This window comes from Chlorocebus sabaeus, chromosome 25 (assembly GCF_047675955.1).
Source record: "Chlorocebus sabaeus isolate Y175 chromosome 25, mChlSab1.0.hap1, whole genome shotgun sequence".
Taxonomy (NCBI): domain Eukaryota; kingdom Metazoa; phylum Chordata; class Mammalia; order Primates; family Cercopithecidae; genus Chlorocebus; species Chlorocebus sabaeus.
Window position 1 is genome coordinate 1,247,640 of NC_132928.1, and position 23,393 is coordinate 1,271,032.

General features: G+C 54.3%; 1 protein-coding gene across 1 annotated transcript in view; it reads right to left on the minus strand.

The window, feature by feature from the left end:
- Nucleotides 1-23,135, minus strand: part of OBSCN (obscurin, cytoskeletal calmodulin and titin-interacting RhoGEF) — a 164,786-nt gene extending 141,651 nt beyond the window's left edge. Inside the window, 9 exon segments of the mRNA XM_073011456.1 lie at nt 7,528-7,803; nt 13,896-14,171; nt 14,479-14,760; nt 15,365-15,631; nt 16,096-16,404; nt 16,762-17,022; nt 17,455-17,724; nt 18,379-19,384; nt 22,982-23,135. Coding sequence (XP_072867557.1) covers nt 7,528-7,803; nt 13,896-14,171; nt 14,479-14,760; nt 15,365-15,631; nt 16,096-16,404; nt 16,762-17,022; nt 17,455-17,724; nt 18,379-19,366 — 2,929 coding nt within the window. The 5' untranslated portion in view covers nt 19,367-19,384; nt 22,982-23,135.
- Between the last annotated feature and the right edge of the window lie 258 nt (nt 23,136-23,393).

Consider the following 23,393-nt stretch of genomic DNA (forward strand, 5'->3'; position numbering starts at 1 on the left):
AATGAAGCACTGGAACATGTTACGCACAACTTGGATGAATCTTGAAAAGTTTACACAAAGTAAAAGAACCAGATACAAGGGACACATATTGCAAGATTTCTATTACATGAAGTAAACAGAACAAACGAATCTATAGAGACAACGAGCAAAATGTGGGGTGGCCAGATGATGGGGAGAGGGAAGAATGTAAAGGAATAACCCAATGACTATGGGGTGTTCTGGTGAAAAATTTCTGATGAAAAATTTTGAAACTAGACAGAGGTGGTGGTTGCACAACATTGAGAATGCATTAAATGCCACTGAAGTGTACACTTCAAAATGGTTAACTGTATGTTATGTGAATTTCAGCTCAATTATAAAACTAATTCTTAATTAAAAAGTCATTATCCATCTATCTATAAGACATACACTTTAGAGCCAAAGATGCAAACAGGTGGAAGGCTTGAAGATGCTCCATAAACCATAGTAGCCAAAAGAGAGCAGGAATGGCTCCCAAATGCCAGGCAAGGCAGACCCCGAAACCAAACCGCCAGAAGAAACAAACAACACTACACACTGTGAAAGGGCCAATCTCTCAATAAGATATCACAATTATAAACATATACTCACCTAAAGCAGAGGGCAATATATGAGAAGCAAAAATCAACAGAATTACAAAAAGAAAAAATGTCTACAATATTGGAGACTTCAATACCCCACTTTCAATAATAGAATGACTAGAAAAAAGATCTATTAAAACCAAGAGGACTTGAACAACGCTATAAATCAACTAGACCTAACTGATTTATACGGTCAGCCCTCCAAATTCAGGAGGTTCCACGTGTGCAGATTCAGCCAACCGAGGATCAAAAATATTCTGGAAAAAAAATGATGACACAACAATAAAAGTAATATAAATTTTTAGAAATATATATAACTATTTATATAACATTTAGATTGTATTAGGTACTATGAGTAATCTAGAGATGATTTAAAACATAAAGAAGGATGTGCGTAGGTTATATGCAAACACTACACCATTCTATATAAGGAACTTGATGATCCATGGATTTTGGTATCTACAGGAGTCCTGGAACCTATCCCCCACAGGGAACACTGTATAGAATATTCCAATCAACAAAAGACTGTATAGAATATTCCAACCAACAGGAGAAAAATACACATTTTCCTCAAGTGTGTAAGGAACACTGTCCAGGATAGACCATCTATTAGGCCACAAAATAAGTGTCAATACATTTTTATGAGTTGAAGTCAGGCAAAGTATCTTCTCTGACCATGATGGAATAAAGCTAGAAAACGGAAAGAAAACTGTAAAATACATAAATATGTGGAAATAAAGCAACACACTTTTAAAAAAGAAATTAAAAGAAAAATTAGAAAATACTTCAAGACGAATGAAAATGAAAACACAACATACCAAAACTACAGGATGCAGTGAAAGCACTGCTCAGGGGACATGCACAGCTGTAAATGCCTACACTTTAAAAAGAAGAAACGTCCCAAAGTAGGAAGTAAAACTGTCTCTATTCAGAGACAGCATGATCTTGTGTACAAAAAATCCTCAGGAATTCACAAAAGAACTATTAGAGCTAATCAACAAGTTCAACAAGGTTGCAGGATACAAGACCAACATATAAAAGTCAATTCTATTTCTGTACCTTAGCAATGGCACTCCAAAACTGAAATTACAAAAACAGTTCCAAGGAGAGTAGCATCCAAAATATTAACTACTTAGCAATAAATTTACAAAGGAACTGCAAACTTTATATGTTGACAATTAGAAAACACCATTGAAAGAAATCTTAAAAGACCCAGATAAACAGAAATGTATCCCATACTCATGGATTAGAAGAAATTACAATACTCCCCAAATTGATCTACACATTCAATGCAAACCCTATCAAAATCCCACCTACCTTTTTTCCAAAATTTGAAAAGCTGATTCTAAAATTCATATGGAAATGCAGTAGACCTTGAATAACCAAAACAATCTTGAAAAAACACAAAGTTGGAAAATTCACACTTTCTCATTTCAAAACTTACTACAAAGATATGGTAATCAAGACTGTGGTATTGACATAAGGATAAACTTAGAAATCAATGGAATAGAATTGAGAATCCTGAAATAAACCCTTTACATTTATGGTCAAGGGCGCCAAGAAAATTCAATGGAGAAAAATGTCTTCAACAAATGATGCTAGAACAACTGGATTTCCACATGCAAATGATGAAGGTGGACCACTAGTTCACATCATATTCAAAAATTAACTTAAAATGGATCAAAGTCCTAAATGTAAGAGCTAAAACTACTAAAATCTTAGAAGAAAACAGAGGTGCATATCTCATGACCTTGGATTGGGCAATGGTTTCTTAGGAATGACACCTAACACACAAGCAACAAAAGAGGATAAATTAAGCTTTATTAAGAAAATATTTCTTTTTTAGACAGGGTCTCACTCTGTTGCCCAGGCTGGAGTAAAGTGGTGCAATCATAGCTCACTGCAGCTTCAATCTCCTGGGTTCAAGCAATCCTCCCACCTCAGCCTCCCAAGTAGGTGGGATTACAGGCACACATCACTATGTCCAGCCTAAACTTTATCAAAATTAAAAGCTTCATGCAGCAAAAGACATAATCAAAAAAAAATGAATGAAAGAAAATATTTGCAAATCATTTATCAGAAAAAAAGGTCTAGCATCATGGCCGGGCATGGTGGCTCATGCCTGTAATCCCAGCACTTTGGGAGGCCGAGGTGGGTGGATCACTTGAGGTGAGGAGTTCAAGACCAGCCTGGCCAACATGGCGAAACCCCATCTCTACCAAAAATACAAAAATTAGCTGGGTGTGGTGGTGCCCACCTGTAGTCCTAGCTCCTCAGGAGGCTAAGATGGGAGGATTGCTTGATCCTAGAAGTTCAATGCTGCAGTGAACCATGATCACACCACTGCATTCCAGCTTGGGCAATAGAGTGAGATCCTGACTCTTAAAAAAAGAATAAATAAAATATAAATAAATAAATGGAAAACAAGAAGAGTTGGTGAGGATGTAGAGAAACTGGAACCTTCATACATTGCTGATTGAAGAATGTAAAATGGTGCAGCCACTCTAGAAAACAGTCTGACAGTTCCTTACTAAGATAAATAATATTACCGTATGACCTGGCAACCCTACTCTTTAGGTATCTACTCAAGAGAACTGACAACATACATTCACACAAAAGCCTGCATACAAATGTTTATAGCAGTATTATGCACAGTTGCCAGAGTGGGAATAATTCAAATGCCTGTCCACTGATGCATAGATAAACAAAATGTGATCTGTTCATACAATGGAATGTGACTCAGCTATGAAAAGGAAGTACTGATACATGTTACAACATGGTAAGCCTTGAAAACATCATGCCCAGTGAAAAAAGACAGACATAAAAGGCCACATATTATATGATCCTGTTTAAATGAAATGTCCAGAACAGGCAAATCCAGGGAGACAGAAAGCACGTTAGTGGTTGCTAAGTGCTGAGGGGAAGGGGAATGGGGAGTGACTACAAAGGGGCATAGAGTTTCTTTCAGAGTTGATGAAAATGTTCTGGAATTAGACTGTGGTGTGGTTGTGCAACCTAGAAACCACCAAATCGTACACTATAAAAGGGTGAATTTTATGTTACGTGAATTACGTACTTTAAAAAATCAATCAGGTCTGGTGCAGTGGTTCATTCCTATAATCCCAGCACTTTGGGAAGCTGAGCTGTGAGGATTGCTTGAGCCCAGAAGTTTGAGATAAGCCTGGGCAACATAGCAAGACCCCATCTCTACAAACAAAAAATTGAGAAAATTAGCCAGGTATGGTGGCACGTGCCTATAGTTCCAGCTACTCAGGAGGCTGAGGTGGGAGGATTGCTTGAGCCCAGGCGGTCAAGGCTGCAGTGAGTCATGGTCACACCACTGCACTCCAGTCTGGGTGACACAACACGACCCTGTCTCAAAAACCAAACAAATAAAAGGTGCCGGCAGGTTCAGCTGCCTGGTGAGGGCTGCTCTCTGCTTCCAAGACAGCGCATTATTGCTGTGTCTCACATGGGAGACAGGATGGAAGTGGTGAACTCGCCCTTTTATAATCTAAGGGTACTCATCCATTTACGAGGGTGGAGCTTTCGATGCCTAATCACCTCCCAAAGGCCCCCTCTTAATACTGTTGCTCAGGGGACTAAGTTTCAACATGAACTGTGGAGGGGACACAACATTCCAAGAACAGCAGATGGGCATGATGCAATATGTTAAGAAGTCAATTTAACAAAAGCATTTACGCAGAGAACACGCTAGCCTGCCAGTCCTGCCTTTGGGGTAACACCCTGAGAGCGACACAAAACCTAGCTCCCACATTCTCACTGCTATGGTTGGAATGTCTGTGGCCCCCAAAATTCCCACGTTGACATCCTTATCCCCAAGGCCATGGTGTTAGAAGGAGGAGCCTTTAGGAGGCAGTTGGGTCATGAATGAGATGAATGCCCTTATAAAAGAGACTCCAAAAGCTCCCTCATCCCTTCCACTGTGAAGACTCAGCGAGAAGGCACCGTCTATGAACCAGGAAGTGGCCTCACCAGACACCGAATCTGCTGGCACCTTACTCTTGGACTTCTGCAAGCGGCACACTTCACACTTCTGTAGATTCTGAGCTACCCAGGCTATGGTGCTCTGCTCTAGCAGCCCTCATGGACCGAGGCACTTGCTGAACATCAGCATTCCTGTGTGGCCACACAGGACCCCTGGCCCATGCTGTAGACATTGTCTGCTTCTCTACCTGGTGCACAAATGTGACAGAGCCAGCAGATGTGCAAGCCTGGGCCCCCTAGTGTCTGAGTCATGTGTCATCCCAGGGGTAAAAACAGCAGCAGGAAGACGAGATGAAGCAATTAGTGTAGCCCCTGCCAAGCACCATCTCATGTTCATCCCCTCTCCTGCCCTCAGAGCCGGGTGCACTTGGGATCCGCATTTTACAAACAGGGAAATAGGCTGGATGAGCCACTGCCACTGAGACCTTTCCAGAGACCCTGGTGCCCACTCTGCTGGCAGCTAGTGCCTCTGAGCTCCTGCAGCCTGGCACACCTCCATCCCCTCCCACCCCGCACCACGGCCCTCTGGGGTGAAGGCCTGCCAGTGTCTACACCACCAGGCTGGCCGTGCCCTCCTTCCTTGACCTATTTATCCCCCAAAATCCAATCCCAGCAGCTATAATTCACAGTGCCCTGCACAGGCACAGTCCCCAGATGCCACAATAATGACTCCCATGTTATAGATGAGGAAACTGAGGCACAGAGAGGCCAACTGTCTGAGTTTATGGGGGCTGCCATAAGAGCTCACCACAAGATAAGTGGCTCAGAATGACAGAAAATCATCCTCTGACAGTTCTGGAGGCCAGAAGTTTGAGATCAAGGTGTAGCAGGGCTGTGCTCCCTCAGGAGGCTCTAGGGGAGGACCCACCCTGCCTCTCCCAGCTCCTAGGGGCTCCTGGCATCTCTGGACTTGTGGTCGCATCGCTCCAGGGTCAGCCTCCATCTCTCATGGTTGCCTCCTCTGTATGTGTCTCCCAGTCTGTCTAAGGACACTGTCACTGGACTCAGGGCCCACCCTAGTCCATGACCTCATCACAAGGTGCTTCACTTAATTACATCTGCAAAGACCCTGTTTCCAAATAAGGCCCCATTCTGAGGTTCCAGGTGGATGTGAATTTGGGGATGAAATAACATCAACAACTCGCCCAAGGTCACTCAGCAGACAGACAGGAATGAGACACAAGTGGCAGTCTGACCCCACACACATGCCGATCCCACTGCCAGCCTGCCTCAGAAAGAGGTGGAAACCCAGGCTATGGGGTATGAGCTGCAGGGCCAGTCCCAGGCCAGCTTCTCCCACCACAGGTCCACCTCCTCCTCCTCCACGTCCCCCTGCCAAGGCTGTAAGGCCAGGGGTACATTCTCCAGGTTACCTGGAGCTGAGCATGGCTGCAAGACCCTACCAAGTCAGGGAGGCATGGGGGTTGATGTACTCCCTACTTCAAGAAAAGTTTTTGTTTTCCAAACAGAAGAGACAGCCAGAAACATCCACAATGAGGGAGGCAGAATTCTAAGAATACCCAAACACTAAATCTATGTGCTGCTGTGAAGGAAACCTGCAGATGGAATGAGGTCTCAAATCAGTTGACTTTAAGTTCCTGGAAGGGAAGATGATCTTGGGTGGGCTGGACCTAATCAGGTGAGGCCATAAATGGGAGGGGTCTCTTCCCTGGCAAAAGAGATTTGAAGTCTGAGAGTGACATGACACAAGGGAGATTATCCATTACTGGCCTGATGACGAAGGCCACATGGCAAAGAATGAGGTGGCCTCTAGGATATGACAGCAGCTCCCTGGCTGACAGTCAGCCAAGAAATAGGGCCTCAGACCCATGGGCTCACAAACCCACAATTGCAAGGAATTGAATTCTGCCAACAACTTGGGTAAGCTAGAAACAGGAACCAAGAGAACTAATCAGCAGGCACCTGACTTCAGCTTCTGAGACCCTGAACAGAGAACCCAGGCACACCATGCCTGTACTTCTGACTTACAGAACTGTGAGATACTCAGTGAGCACTGTTTCAAGTCATTAAGTTGGTGGTAATTTGTTGCAAAGCAGTTAAAAAAATAAGCAGAAAACAAAAAAACTAATACACACCCTTTCTACATCTTCCCATCTTGAATATGATGGCTGGAGCTATGGAAGCCACCTTGTGACCATGAGGCAAGCATTTGAAAGAAAAAGATAACATGTTCAGGATGGCAGAGAATTAAACAGAGCCCATGTCCTTGTGATAAACTGTTAAAAAGGTTGTGATGAGTCAAGACGCCCTGGGTGCACAATGTTCTACAACAGGACATGCCACTCCCCCACTGACAGTAGGGTCTACTTCCCTACACCCAAGTTCCTGCAGACTAGGCTGGCCTTATGCTTAGCTTTGAGCAACAGAACATGGGGGAAAGTAACACTCTGGGAGTTCTGAGAACCCAGGTTAACAAGGCTTATAGTTTCTACCATTCCCTAGGAGAAGAATCCAGTCACCATGGAAAGAAGCCCAAAAAGAGAGTGACCACGGAGGAAAGAATGAGGTTGCAGGCATGGGAGTGAGGCCAGCTGACACCAGAAGAAGAGACAGGCCTATCATCCTGGCCATCCGCCATCCACTGGAGCCATCCCAGCTTGGACCTCGGTCAGGTGCACCAATGAGGCCAGTCAGATCCCCCAGCCCCAGCCAACACCACATGAAGCACAGATGAGCCACCCCGGCTGAGCCCTGACCAAATTCTCAACCTGTAGAATGGTGAGAGGTAAACTGATCATTCTTTCAGGCCTCTAAGTTTGGAGTGATCTGTTACTCAGCAGCAGATAACTAGCTGAAACAGGCCCTTAGGAGGCTGCCAAGCACTGTCCCAGCCTATGCTGAAACACTGCCCCCAGGCCTGCTCCCATGAGATGCTCAAATGTCTGCTCGATCAACTGACCTTTGACGTCCAGATGGAAGGACAGCCGCTGGCCCCCAGCCTCGCAGATGTACTCCCCAGCATCCGCCTGGCCTGCCTGCTGCACAACCAGCTTTCGCGTGCAGCCTGTGGCCTCCATGCGCACTTTCGAGCTGGAGCTCAGCTTCTTCCCGTCCTTGTACCACATCACTTCTGTCTGGGCCTGGGCCACCTTGCAGCTCAGTGTGGCACTGGCTCCTGCCTCTGCCTGCAGCTTCCTGTGTGCCAGCTGCTCCTTGGCAAACACCACCTTGGGCTCTGGGGATGGACAGGGAAGGATGCATAGTCAGAGACTCCAGCGCACAGAAACTGAAGTTTCAGATGCAGAGGCTGCTCAGGCTGGAGCCCACTGATGACGGGCTGTCTGTGGCCCATGAACAGTGGCCTCACCAACCGCCAGCCAGAGGGTTTGAACAAGAGAGAACACATACTGGAAGCTTCAAGCATCAGCATGGGGAAGAATTTCCCAAGAACCATCAGCAACATGTAGCAGATACTCTGGAGTCCAAACATTCTGTAACGCCTTAGAAAAAAGCACCACCCTGGCAGAGTTCCCCTTTGAAAGGAAAAGCTGCGGTACTGTGTGAAACACCCACATCATGCCCTTGGCACTTACGAAAACTCTGCCTGAGAACCCAGAAAGCCTGGAGAAATAGCAAACACAGACACCCTCTTGGGTTCACGCTGAAAATCACAGGACATGTGGGAACCTCTCTCCCACAAAACCATGACCCAAACAGACCATCCCCTGGCCACTTCTCCCCTGGTTTGCACTAAAGCCAGAGCTGCTCTGTATCTGTCTGGGGTTTCCCTCAACACAGAGAAGAAACTCATACATCGAAAAATTGCTTATGAGGCCAGGCACAGTGGCTCATGCCTATAATCCTAGCACTTCGGGAGGGCAAGCTGGATGGATCACTTGAGCTCAGGAGTTCAAGACCAGCTAGGACAACATAGTGAGACCCTGTCTCTACAAAAAATTAAAAAATTAGCTGAGCACGGTGGTATGCGAGTACCCAGCTCCTCATGAGGCAGAGGTGGGAGGATTGCTTGAGCCTGGGAGGTCAAAGCTGCAGTAAGCCCTGACTGCACCACTGCACTCCAGCCTGGGCAACAGAACAAAATCCTGTCTCTAAAAACGAAAATCCTTTATGCTACCTCTTAACTAGGATAACATGTACACATAGTGATATGCACAGATCTGGTGCACAATTCTATGAGTTCTGACAGATATGTGCACCTATGTAACCCACACCCCACACTCACACAGCTCCCAGTTGCCTCCCCTACAAAAGCGACCACCATTCTCATTCCTAACCATAGAACCTGTCTTCAAACTTTGAATATGTGAAATCAGACAGAAGAGTTTTCTTTTTAGGTGCTATCTGTGCCCATTAACTAGCTACAAATAAACATGCAGACAAAATAGTATTAAAAACTAGAGTACCACACACAAAAAAAAATAATAAGCTAAAACACACCAAAACACCATGCCCTACCCCTCCACCTGGCCCCCCTACCTAGCTCTGCAGAAACTCCAATTTAAAGTCCTTTCATTTTTTCCTGAGTTCTGCCTTCCTATTTCTAAACAATATGTACATGCTGTTGATTAGTGGGTAAGAAAGAATATGCAGAAAATAAAGAAAAAAACAATACAATGAACACCCACACACTCCCCACCTGGTAAAGAAAGAAGAACGCCATCACCACTAGTTCCCAGCCCCTCAGAGGTAACCCCAGCCTGAATCCTGGTTTTGGAATCTCCTTTTATTGTCTCGGTATGTGTGTTTATTGAGGGTGAATGTGCAAGTCAGGCTGCTCTGTTCAACCATTTACCCACGATGTGACCTTGGACAAAGTGACTTCACCTCTGCACATCGACTTCTTGCTGTCTGAAATAGAATGACCAAGGATTCACACAGGTGAGAAGTGTGGCACTCTAACAGCATCTCCGGAGATTCCAGGCAGGAGATAAACCACAGCTGCCATGTGTTGTTGCCACTGCGTGTTGTTAACCACTAAACACAGAACGTCACGCTGTGCTTTGTAACCTGCTTTTCCAGTACAACACTGCATGCATCGATCGCCCTTCTTCAGCTGCAATGCGCAGCCCTATGCTCGTTTTGACTGCTCTATGGTACTGCAAAGTACACAAAGCCCCCAACTTCACCCAGTCATTCTTTTGTCTTTTATTATTATTACTATTATTATTATTATTCTACTTTTTTATGTTTTTAAAGGCAGGGTCTCATTATGTTGCCCAGGCTAGTCTTGAAATTTCTGGCTCAAGTGATCCTCCCTCCTTGGCCCACCAAAGTGTTGGGAATACAAATGTGAGCCACTGCACCCATCCTACAGTTCCCTCTTATTTTTTGGTCCCTGGGCAATTGCTTTTTTCAAAGTTCCTTATACATTTGATGTCCCATTTCAAGTCATTTTGTAGAGGGTGGGTTTCTGAACATTTCAATGATGTTCTAGAAAAGACACAACTGAGCCAGGCGCGGTGGCTCATGCCTGTAATCCCAGCACTTTGGGAGGCCAAGGTGGGCGGATCACGAGGTCAGGAGATCAAGACCATCCTGGCTAACACAGTGAAACCCTGTCTGCACTAAAAATACAAAAAATTTGCCAGGCATGGTGGTAGGCACCTGTCGTCCCAGCTACTCGGGAGGCTGAGGCAGGAGAATGGCGTGAGCCAGGGAGGCAGAGCTTGCAGTGAGCTGGGATCGCGCCACTGCATTCCAGCCTGGGCAACAGAGCGAGACTCCACTTCAAAAAGAAAAAAGAATTCTTAGTCACGTGCAGTGGCTCACACCTGTAATCCCAGCACTTTGGGAGGTCAAGGCAGGGGGACTGCTTGAGGCCAGGAGTTCAAGACCAGCCTGGGCAACACAGCAAGACCCCATCTCTACAAAAAATTTCTTAAAAAATAACCACGTGTGGTGGCACGTGCCTGTGGTTCCAGCAACTCAGGAGGCCAAGTCAGGAGGATCACTTGAACCCAAAAGGTTGAGGCTGCAGTGAGCCAAGATCACACCACTGCACTCCAGCCTAGGTGACACAATGAGACTCCGTTTCAAAACAAAACAAAACAAAAAAACTGTTGGCACCAGAGCTTCCTTAATTTCATGATAACAAAGACAACTTTATACGTGCAATCAGATATTACACTGGAAATTTTAACTCAGGGATCAAGACAAAGTAGATATGACACTCCAACATAGGAAGCCACGAGGAGAGACAAATCTTGAAAGAAATTAGCAAAAAGAAAAAAACCAACAAAAAATTACCAAAAAAAAAACCAACCAGTTTTGCTGATTTGACCCTCTCCCTGCACACAGGGTAGCAGCCACAGCAGTATGGCAGCTACAGAGGAGGGTCTTGGAAAAGGACCTCACTGGATAAGGACGTGCTGCGGGTCCCATCCCCCACCCATGGAGCACCGAGAGGAGAGGGCTGCTCCCCCTACAACCAAGACCAGCACCTCCACGGGACACACGGAGCACCTATAGGCACCAGGGCACCACGCTCCTGAGAGCCACCACCATCTTTCCCAATCCCAAACTCAGCAAAGCCACGTGTGAGCTTGAGATGGGCAGGGATGGGTTCATTTACCCCATTGGGAATGGCGCCAAAGCTGTCCCAGAGCTGGTCGCCAACCACAGGGGCATTCTGCCTCCCACCGAAAAGCCTAAACACTAAGGTGGGAGCGGCCAGAGGCCTCCCCGAATCACGCAAGCGACAGATGCGCAGGATTTCCTCGGCCAGGATCAGGCTGAGCCAAGGCAGAAGAAGGGGTGTGCAGGAGCGACAGGACTGCCCAGAGGTCCCAGTGTCCTCTGCAGGAAGAACATGATGTCCGGTGTTTTAGGAAGCAGAGGAAGAGAATGAGGTGGCCCCAAGGAAAGCATGACCTTGGCAGGGCACATGCACGTGGACCCTCAGGGACAGGTGATGGGGCTGCCGATGAACCCACCAGGGGGGCTCACTCTAAAGCCCTGGCGGGGCCCACACAAGGTCATCTTAAGGCAACTCCAGTCAAGCGTGAGCTTCCGGTACCTTCCTGGTTCCTTCTACTCTAGAGGCAGAAGCTGCAGGCAGCAGTGTGGCCAGGAGGGGGAAGACAAGGAATGCTGTCCCCACACGCTAAGTCTGGGAGCAGAGGGGACACACCAAGGGTCCCCACGGGAGAGGAGACTCCATGGTCAGCTGAGACTGCAGTACCCTAAACAAAAGGCACAACTGCAGCTCCCTCAGAACAAAGACAAAAGCCACTGGTCTGCGGAAGGTCTCAACCAGGAGCAGAAAACAGGCTTCTGAATAAACATACAAAGGATCCTGGCTAGTGCAGCACGGTGCTCTGTGGGTGTGCACAAGAATGCTGGATTTTCTAACAGAACCGCTGCAGGCAGCACGGCCTTCCCTTACAGGCCAGGAACAGGAGACACAGAGAGGGGCAGAGGTGCTGAGTGCCAGTGCAGCACACACTCCACCACCTGGACAGGTGCTGACCGTGCCACTAGGGACCCACCTGCAACGTCCAAGCAGAAAGAGACCCTCTGTCCCCTGGCCTCACAGCTGTACTCCCCAGCGTCTGCCTGGCCCGCCTGCTGCACCACCAGCCTCCGCGTACAGCCCACAGCCTCCACGTGCACTTTCGAGCTGGAGCTCAGCTTCTTCCCATCCTTGTACCACGTCACCTCCGTCTGGTCCTGGGCCACCTCGCAGCTCAGCGTGGCGCTGGCCCCCGCCTCGGCCTGAACCTCCCTGCGAGCTGGCTGCTCCTTGGCAAACACCGCCTTGGGCTCTGGGATGGATAAGGGGGAAGGTGGGGTCAGAGGCCCTTCCAACTGAGGTTTGCAGGGCCTGGTTCTTGGTTATCAGATTCTGTACCCCAGGCACGCACAGTCCCGCCACAGGCTCCTCCGTGGTCCGTGTGCTCAGGCGTAGCTCTTCCCACGCACAGGCAGCTGTGATGCCCAACCCCCGCCCCGTGAAGGCCCTAGCATGCGCCAGGAGGGCGGGGCGTGTGCCTACGAGAAGCTGTCAATAGGGCCTTGTGGCCTGGGTGTCCTTCGCAGACCCAGCATGCTGTCTCTCTCTCCCCTAAACTCCCGCCCGTCCTGGAGGTCCACCGCCTATGGACACGGGCCATGATGTGGACCAAGACGGAGAGAAGGTTCAGCTTCACAGATACTCCCGATTACCCAAACAACAGAGAGCAGGCACAAGGTGTGTTCTGCATTGTGGACGAATTGGCCATTGGACTGTGAAAGTTAGAGGGCTGGGCTGGCATGATTTTTAAACTTTTATATGTTAAATGCCCACATACCTCCCCCTGGAAGCCAGCAGGATAGTTTTCCAGAGCCTAGCCTTTGGGACCTCCCTGTCGTGGCATATGTGAGCTGGACCCAGCCCACAGAGGTCCCACAGCCATGCTCCCTAAGAAGCCCTCTGTGTTCCTCCTTCAGCCTCCCAGTCAACATCTCTGGGCCTAGGAGGCTTCCAGAAAGAGTCAGGGCTCAGAGCCACCTACATTCAAATGTTAACCTGTCAAAGACACTCCCATCTGTGGCTCCGCTCAGTCTCAGTCTCCTCATCTTAAAAACAAGGAGAAGGGCTTTAGAAACATTTTTGACCCAAGCACTTTGGGAGGCTGAGCCAGGAGGATTGCTTGAGACAAGCCTGGGCAACATAGCAAGACCTCATCTCTACAAAAAATACACAAATTAGCTGGGCTTGATAGCACGCGCCTGTGGTCCCAGCTACTTGGGAGGCTGAGGTGGGAGGATTGCTTGAGTCTGTGAAGTTGAGGCTTCAGTGAGCCGAGATGGCGCCACTGCACCCAAGCCTGGGCGGACCCTGTCTCAAAAATATACAATAATAAAATAAATAAAATACAAAATAAGATAAAAACACATTTTAAATGAAGTGCCCAGCCCTAAGCCTGGCCCACAAACACACAATACACAAAAGCGTCCTTAGAGCTGTGAGTGAGCCCCAGCAGCGACAATGAAACACAACAGAAGACAGAGGCCCAGGTGCAGATGGAAAAAATTCTCCTAAAGCCTAAAAAGCCAAGTCCATGTCCACTTTCCACAATTTCCTTCATGTTATCTTTTCTTATTTTCTACATTTAGATTCTTTACCCATGTAAACGTCAGTTTTTCATGTCATTTCTTTTCCCAAACAGAGAAGCAAATGTCCTCTGGGACAAGGCAGCAAACATAAGAAGCTATGTTTGCTCATCCTGGTCTGCCAGCAGAATTCACCAATCCTGGCCCAGTGAGTGAGCACAGCCCTGGGGGACAGAGCATGGGCCGGGACGCATGCACACACAGCGTGCTCACCAGAGACGCGGAGCCGGAAGTCCACAGAGTCCTCGCCCACACGGCAGGAATAGGTGCCCTCATCCTGCCTGGTGACTGTGGCTGCCACCAGCCGGTGCCGCGTCCCCACATCCTCCTGCAAGAAGCGCTCACCGGAGTGGCCCAGCTCCATGCCATCCTTGTACCAGTGCACGTGGACATCGGCTTCGGAGGTCTCACACTCAAACTGCACCGGGCCCCCAGCCACGGCATCCACACAGCTGCCTGCCATGTCCTTGTGCAGAAAGCATGGGAGGCCTGCAGGACACAGGGCGGGTCAGGGACTGCAGAGGCCCTGAGCACAAACTCGGCCACAGTGCTCACAAGCTGGAGCTGCTCCGGCTTCTGGGACCACACAGGACACCCAGGCTTACCAGGCCAGAGGGACCCTGCTGGGCAAGCAACCAGCTCGGCCTGCTGACTCTAACCTTGGGACTTGTGCCCACCAGAGCAACCACCCAGTTAGAGTCCCTCCTCCTACCACACTGGGCTTGCCCCCACTGCCCTGTCCCTCACTCTCCCCACAAAGTCAGAGAACCCCGCAGAGGCTGCCAGCTGCCCCCACCTTGCACGGACAGCTGGTAGGCGATGCGGCCCCCGCAGCTGACGCACTCATAGAGGCCTGCATCTTCCCGGGCCACATCTCGCACAAGGAGCACCCGCCTCCCGGCCGATGCCTGCACCTCATACTTGGGGCCTGGGGGCAGCATGCGACCATCCTTCAGCCACGTCACAGCCGCAGCCTGATCTGACAGCTCAGCCAGCAACTGCGCCTCCTCGTGCAGCCGAGCCAGCACCTCCTGGGCAGCTGCGGCTGGCGGCTTGTGGACAGTCAGCCCTGGTGCCGCTGGGGGCCGGGTATGCGTGGCCAGAGGGGAATGGATGGAGGGGCACAGAAAGGTGGACAGAGGGGAATGGACGGAAGGGGAGACAAGGAGAGACAGACACAGGGCAGAGAAAGAGATAAAGGGAGGGACCCAGGAGAATAGCACGGGAGGACAGCGAAGGAGAGGCAGGCAGGGGAGAAAATGGCAGAACAGAGGTCACAAATATACCAGAGAAGCAGGGGAGATGGAGGTGGAACAGCCAGGCATGGGACAGCAGAGACAGAGAGAAGCAGGAGAGAAGCAGGAAAGAAACGGAAGGGAAAAGATGAACAAGAGAGAGGAGCGAGGAGTGGGAAAGGAGGGAAGGAGGGAGACAGACATGAGGCTCTGCCCAACAGGACCCCTGCAGCCCCAGGCCCTCACCCAGACCCCAGGGACCAGTGCCACCAACCAGCCTGGGTGAGTCCTCACACGCCCACCACCCTGCCTGCTTCATCCCAGTAACCTGCAGGCTGAAAGGGTGTCCTGGGGCCCTCCGACCTGTAGCAGCCCTACCTGGAGCCCTGACCGAGCCCACCCTGGAGAAATAAGGCTCAGGGTCCCAGGCTGGGACCCTGCACCTACCCCGGACCTCCATCCGGATGCTGCTCTCAATGCCATTGGCCACGAACTTCAGCTGTGCCCCGTGCAGGCTGGCAGGCACCTCCCGGATGGTAAGCATGTGGCAGGTGCCATCACAGCGGATCTCAAACACACTGCTGGCCTTCAGGGCCTGCCCATCCAGGAACCACTCACCCGCTGAGGCCACCGTAAGGTCCACAGAGAAAGTGACCTCGCCACCCTCCACTGCCTGCACTGCCTTCAGCGGTGTCCTCATGGCCAGCTGGGGAGCTGTGGGGCGGGCAGCGTCAGAAAGGGGCCAAGGAGGAGTAGGGAGTACTGAGGGGGTCTCTGCCTTCCCCTCCTCTTCCTACAGAGCCTGGACCCAAATGTCCCTCCTCCAGGAAGCCTGGCCAGCACATAGAGCGACCATAGCACAAGTCAGGGTCATGAAGGAACAAGGACAATGTACAGCCACCCCGAGACCCCTCCAGCATCCCATAAACCTCACCAGACTGGGGCAGCCCTGGAGCCCTGTCCCTTGGGTCTGCTGGAGACAGGCAGGCTCCTGGGGGCCCTGTTGTGGGGTCACCTCTCCTTCCCACCATGAAAACTGCATCAGGGCAAGGCCTTGGCAGCCCCCCTCCCCACAGAAGGTCTTCATGAGACCACTCTGACCTTCCCTGAGGCTGGACCTGGGGCATTCCAGGGCAAGTGAGGAGTCTCATAGGTTGTAACAGGAAGGCCCCACTTACCCAGGTGGACCTTCCCCGGGAACTCCAGGTAGGGACTCTGACCAAAGCTGTTGAGAGCTGACACTCGGAACTGGAAGTCCCCCTCCTCAGCCACATCAGCCACGGTCAGCTCAGGTGTAGCCACCCATTCAGCATCGTGGCACCTGGTCCACGTGTAGGTGCCAAGTTTCTTCTTCTCTACCAGGTAGCCATCAATGGTGACAGGGCGCTCCCCATGGGGTGGTGGGGACCAGCTGAGGATCACGGAACTCTCTGTCTTGGCCTTCACCACAGGATCCACAGGGGGCTGCAGGGGAGGCTTCCTGGGGGCTGTGTGGAGGGTGGGCAGAGGTCACCTACTGGGAGCCTCTTCCTGAGCCCTGGGTCTGGAATCACCTGGAGGGGTATCACAGGATCCCCAGCTCTCTTGGGGCTGCTCTGGGAACCTGGACCACTGGCCACAACCTCCATCCCCAGACCTGCAGCCACTTCTCTGGCTGCAGCTGAAAGACTGCAGGGGCTCAGGGAGCCTAACCTTGGAGGGCCAGGACTATGGTCTTGCCCTGGCGGCCCTCCGTGCAGCAGCAGGCTGAAGCCCAGAGAGTTGAGCTAATGGAGGGCAGGGGACTGGGACCAGGGAGACAGCAGGGAAGCGACGCCATCCTGGGAACACCCTCAGGCCCTCACCCGACACGCAGAACTGGGTGGACGTCCGGCAGTCGCCAGCCATAAAGACCACCTGGCCCACATCCTCCAGGCAGCACTGGGAGATGGTCAGTGTGTGGCGCGTGCCCTCTGCGGAGATGGCTACGCGGCCCCCGGTCACCACCTCCTCCTGGTTCCGCACCCAGCGGACGGGGCCCACCGGGACCGCCAGCTCCACGCAAAACATGGCCGTGTCGCCCACGCGCACCGCTGTCTTCCGAGGGAGCTTTCGGAGGAGGTTTCCTGGGGTGGAGGGAGCCGGGCCGGTCAGACCAGCCCCTGCACCCTCCGCTCCAGACTCCCTCCTCCGCAAGCCCCCATCTCTTGGCAGCCTCCAATTCACTCCTCCGCTCAACCCCTTTCCTGTACCGCCGGCTCAAGTTCCAGCTCGGTCCCGCAAGACCCCTGCCCACTACATCTCCCATTCCCCCTAATCCCCACCCCGTGCCCCACCCCACCTTGCTCCTCCGCCCCCACCTTACCTGCCCTTCCCGCCCCAGTCCCGCCCCTGCCTGCCCCGGTCCCAACTCGTACCTCGCAAGCCCAACCCGTCCGCACCCTGCCCGTCCCCGTGCCCACCCAGCCCGTCCGGCCTGGCTCCTCCCGCCTCCCTCCTCGGTGCTTCCTTGCCCCCGCTACCTCCCCGAAGCTGCCCCCGTGCCCCGCCCCGCCTGCCTTGGACTGCGAGCTCCGCCACCGTGCGGCTGCCCTCCTGCGTTTCGCAGATGTACACCGCGTCGTCGTCAGCCGAGACATTGCGCACGGTTAGGCGGCGCTCGGTGCCCTCCTCCTCGATACCGTACTTGGCGCTCGCCCACAACCGCGTCTCCTCCTTGAACCACGCGGCCTCAGTGGACGGCTGGGGCACCTCGCACAGGAACGTGGCCGACTCCTTCTCCCGCACCTCCAGATCTTGCAGCCGCTTTTTGAAGGGAACCGCGGGTTCTGCCAGGAGAGGAGACTGGTGAGAGGGGCGGGGCCGGAGAGTGCAGGACGAAGGCGGGGTGGGAGGGGGAAAATTGGGGGATTGTGGGCGGGAAAGGAGACTGGAGGATGCAGAGGTGAGGGTGTGGGAAGGAGTAGGGAACAGGAGCAGAGGGGCTGGGTGGCTGGAAAGGGGAGGGTGCAGGGTAGAGGAGTGGGGTGGGGAGAGGAGCTAGAGGGGCTACGGGTTGGGAAGGGCGCAGGGGAGAGTCGGGAAGTTGCGGGGCGGGGAGTAGAAGAGCAGAAGGCGGAGTGGTGGAGGTTGGGGAAGGAGCAGCGCGAGGGAGAGGGCAGGGCTGAGGAGGTGGGATCCCCTGCGGCACCACCCCCCTCACGCCGCTCCCCCAGTCTGTGGGCCAATGGTGGGGTGGGGTGGGGTGGCACGCGGAGGGGGCGGGGCGGGCAGGGGACTGGGTTGGGAAAGCGGGTTGCGGGTCATTAAGGCAGGTCACGGGGGGTCGCCCGCATTTTGCGCACCAGGAACGGACACCTGCAACCCTGGATTCCACGACTGGACAGACGCAGATGGGAAACTACACCCGCAAGGGCGAAAGGACTCAGGTGCAGGGGTAGGGAAGGAGCCTGGGCCCGCGCGCCCCGCACCCAGGAGCTCACCGCGCACTACGACCAGCACGGAGCTGTAGGTCTGGCCCACGAGGTTGGACGCCGTGCAGGTGTAGAGGCCGCGGTCTGACTGCTTGCAGAAGAGGATCTTGAGCACGAAGTTCTCCTGCGCGTCCTCGTACACCACGTGGCGCCGGCCCTCGGTCACCAGCTGGCCGTCCTTCTTCCACACCGTCTCGGGCTTGGGCTCGCCGGTCACGTAGCAGCTGAGGCGCGCGTGCTTGCCCTCGGTCACAGTGCAGGTGCGCGTGCCGGTGCTGGGCGGTGAAGCCGGGGCGCCCTCGGCGCGCATGGCCTCGCGCCGCCGCTGCAGGTGCGCCAAGAGCGCGGCAGTGGAGGTCCCGGGAGGGCTGGCAGTGTCCGCGGCGTCCGAGTCCACCACGAGCGCAGCGGCGGCGCTGGCGGCGCCCAGCGGGTTCTCGGCGCGGACCTCATAAGTGCCGCCGTCGCGCGGCCGCGCCGCCCGAATGCGCAGCGCACTCGCCTCACCGAGCTCCTCCACGCGCACGCGGGGGCCGTCGGGCTCACCCAGGCGCCGCCCGTCCTTGGACCAGCTCACTGCCGGCTTCGGGGAGCCACCCACGCGGCAGCGGAAGGTGGCCTCTGAGCCCTCGCGCACGCGGATGGACGTGGGCCGCAGCAGGAAGTGCGGCGCCTGCTCGGCGCAGGCGGCCTCCGCGTCCACCTGCAGGCCCACAGCGGCGAAGGCCTCGCCTATGGCATTGCGCGCGCGGCACACGTATTGCCCACTGTCGCCCAGCGCCAGGTCCAGGATAGTGAGGCGGTAGAGGTCGCCGTCCTGGGCCAGACGGAAGCGTGCGCCCGCCGCCACCGGCTGCTGGTCCTTCTCCCAGCTCACCTGTGGCGTGGGATTCCCCACGATCTGGCAGCTGAGGGTGGCGTCCTTGCCCACCGACACCACGAAGGCCTTGGGCCGGGTGAGGAAGCGGGGCGCCCCGCTGAACTGTGACTGATCCATGAGGGTGGCAGCGGGGACCTGCGAGGAGGTGGGGATGCCCTTAGTGGGGATTGGAATGACGCCCGGGTGCACCCCACCGTGCTGCCTGGCGAACCCAGTTCAACACCTCCATACATCCTATTTCCACCCCCCACCCCCGCCTCGCGCCCTGAGGAAGCATCACCGGTTCACATCTGGCCCAGGAGTGCCGACTTGCCCCTTTCTGGGCATTTGGGGTTTGGTACCCTCATGTGCAAACGGCTCTTTTAGCGTCTGAGAACATCTTCCCTCTCCCTACCTACAGAGACCCACTGCCCCAGCTACAGTTACTGGAGCACATGTCCCAAACCTACACCCCCCAGCAACCAGGCAGGGCCCCCTCCCTCGCAGTGCCCGCTATTTTCAGTTCCTCCCAGCCTACAAGCTTTGCAGCACCTCCCTGAGGCATGCAGACCTGCCTGGTGCGGGGGGGTGTCCTTTCTCCTGCCCCACACACTGCTGCCTCTGGGGCCTAAAACTTCAGCTGGCCTGTGTGTCTCCCACACCAAGAAGGGGAGGCTCGCTGGGTCCCGGCAGCCCTGGGTGCAGGAGGCCCACCATGGGCACCGGTCTCATGCCCATCTCCTCTGCCTATCACACAACGAAGTCACCGGTTCTCCACCCTGGCAGGCTCCCCTCTGAGCCTCTTCTAGGTGAGCTGCATCCTCTGCCCTGGGCAACGCCCTTACTCCCTCCTCTTCTTCACCCCCTTCCCATCCCAACCCCCCGCCCCCGACCCCTAGGGCAGCTCTCCTTCAGCAGCCCCTCCAGGTTGCACTGAGCGGCCAGTCCTGCCTGCAGCTGCCCTTGCTGCAGGGGGGCCTCACCTCTTCTGCAGGGTCACACACCTCCCTCCTCCCCAGGGGCATGCTCATCCATGAGCTGGAAGGACTGGAAACCACTTAGCTGCTTGCTCCCAGGCCCCTCCACTGAGTCCCAGGGTCGGATTGGGATACAAGGGCAGCACAGTCAGATATCTGGCTGGGGAGCATAGCTGGGGGACCCCAGAGTCTGGAGCTGGCAAGGCCAGTAATATCCCCCTGGAAGAGCTGGAGACCTCCAGGCTGAGACCAGCTGGGCCCAACTTGGTCATCCCACAGTTCTCAGCCACAGTGGCCAGCTGGACATGCTGCAGGGTTGAGGGTGGACACCTGGGTCCTCCGGGGCACCTCAGTACCAAAGGCCCCAGGTGACGCTGTCCTTTCACCACCCCAGGCCAAGCCCGGAGGCCAGCCACCCCAGTACAGATACCCCCATATAGATGGTGTGGGGTGACACTGCCCTGCCTGCCTGTGCAGCTCTTCTGTAGGAACAGCAGGTGTGAGTGGGCCCCGCTGACACTGGGCTGGCCCGGGGTGCCTTGACTCCCTCCAGCCCTGGCAGGCACAACCACCTCATGGTGGAGAGGCCCCTGCCAGGGCACCTTGCCTGCACTCTCCCTCAGGCCAGAGCCACCAGCTTCTGGGCCTGGGCTGCCCACTGTGGGCTGAGCCAGGGTGACTCTCCTGGGCCCTCCTCCTGGTCCTGCGATTCAGGTAGTTAATCCCCCTTAATCCCCTTGGTCAGTCTGAGGCTGGAGCAGGGCTGGACTGCGGGCAGTGGGTACCAGTCTGCTGACTCACTGTGCAGTCAGCACCTCTGCTGCAGCCTAGCCGCCCCACCCACAGCAGGGCTCTGGGGCTGGGGAGGACCTGGGCAGGGGCCCGCCCACAACAGGGACTGGGGTCCAAGTTTCACCCTTTCTGGGAATTTGCCTCTATGGGCTCCTCCCAGGACTCAAAGGGCTACTTTGACATCAACTCTCCAGGGCCCACGAGCTCTGGGCTGTCCTCAGCACTCTCCAAAGTCATACAGTCAGGCCAGGTGTGGTGGCAAGCACATGTAATCCCAGCACTGTGGGAAGCAGAGGTGGGAGGATCCCTTGAGCCCAGGAGTTCCAGGCCAGCCTGGGCAAAATGTGAGACCCTCTACATTTTTAAAAAAGTTAACTCAATGTGGTGGCAGGTGCCTGCTGTCCCAGCTACTCAAGAGGCTGAGGCAGGAGGATGGCTTGAGCCCAGGAGGTCAAAGCTGCAGTGAGCTATGATTATGCCACTGTACTCCAGCCTAGGCAAAAGAGCAAGGCCTAGTCTCTTTAAAAAAAAAAAAAAAAAAAAAAAATTCATATAGCAGGTCTGTGGGTTCCCCAAAAGCAGAACAGGGTGTTCTCTCCCCCAACCTCTGCCACACCCAGAGCCCCAGCTGGCCCTGCCAGGGTCACAGTGGAACAACAGATGAGGCAGCATGTGTAGGTAACCTCTCCGGGCCTAGAGGACTGGGACAGGTCAGGGAGCTCCCGTTACTGCCCATGCTAAAGGGACAGAGGGGCACAGGCTGACCTTGGCCTGGGAAGAGCGGGTAGACACTGAGGTCCTCATCAGCTGCCAGTGATGGCACCATGGCCCTGGGGCCTGCATTCTGTCACCTGGTGCAGACCCAGGAGGCCGACTGCAGGGTCTGGGGGGCTCGTGGCAGACCCGTCAGGAGGCATCCCCGCCAGTCAGCAGGCCTGGGGCCAGAGAAGGGCTCACCAAGCAAGGACACTTGAGGATTCAGGAGCCATCTTCCTCCCTGACAACCCATATCACAGATGAGGAAACAGGCCGAGCAGGAAGGGGGCCATCACGGTCACCCCTGGGGCTCCCAGGAAATCCATCAGGCACTGAGACATCTGCAGAGGCTGTCTTCTTTCTCTGCCACGTTTTGGGTCTGGGCACCCCACGAGCTTCCCCGGGGGGGCAGACCTCAGCCTCCCAGGAAAGCCTTTTACCCACCATGGACCACACTTGGGCTCCTCAACCCTTCAGAGGCATCACTCCAACCCCGTGGGACCCCCCCCAACCATGTGCCGGGTGACAGGCCCTGTCCACAGCCGCCCACCCCTCAGCAGCCCCTCCACCCTGACTGTTGCAGAACTTTGCCACTCTGGTCCTCCAGGGGCCCCGGGACCATCATCAGGAAGAGTCCAGAGTGGGAGGCAGCTCCCAGGGCGCCACCTCGCCGGCCCTCCCCACCCCCACACAAACAGGCAACCTGGGCAGCCTGTGCTCCTGCGCCCTTCCAGCATGAAGTTCCAAGGGCAGTGTCCCAGGGCTGTGCTTCACCTTAGACCCCACTGGAGGCTTCAAGCGCTCCGGGGAAATTCTTTCCTGGAGTCAGGTGTCAGCGCCCCTCTGGCTGTCCCCTCTGCTGAGCCAACAGGCCCAAAATAGCCCCAGCTGTCAGCGGGCATCTATCTCAGCAGTGCTGGGGGCAGGGCCAGCCGGACCCCCAGGCCGCTCTCTGAGCGAGGGTCAACTCCGGGGTAGAGGGAATGGTGGGTGTAGGGCACTGCCCCAGCTACCCCGCAGCCCCAGGCCAGCTTAGTGGCTCCATCCCTATGTGAAGGGCCCAGCTCCGGGGATGAGAGGGAGCAGAGGCTGGAACCCCAACCCGGCCACAGGGAGCCACACTGTGGCCAGACCCCAAAGACTTCCCCACTCCCCAGACGTGATCTTTAGTGGAGCCACCCTCCAGGGCACAGAACGGCCCCCACCCTGCCCGGCTCTGTCTCCTCACCTTTCCCTGTGGGGGCTCTGGGCAGCACACAGGCCGGGGGGTGCTGGCTGGGAGGAAGGGGCTGCCGGGTCTCACCTCCCTCCGAGGGCCCAGGACCAGCAGGCTGCCTACCAGCAGCCCACACTCCGGCCGCTCCTCAAACTGGACAGGGACAAAAGGACAGGCAGACACTGTCAGTTGGAGAAGGCTGGGCCCGCCCCCACCCCACCCCCTATGCCGGCCAGGCTGGCCCAGCCCAGCTCCAAAATAACCCGGGTGTCACCATCCCGGATTCAGTTTCACCCTCGGCCCTGTGGGAGGCAAAGGGCAGATGCTCGGGGCCACAGTCAGGGAGGGGGGACAAACGCCTGTGTCCTCAGCAATGATGGAGGCCAGGGGTCACAGCCAGGGATGCGGGACCCTGTGTCCTCAG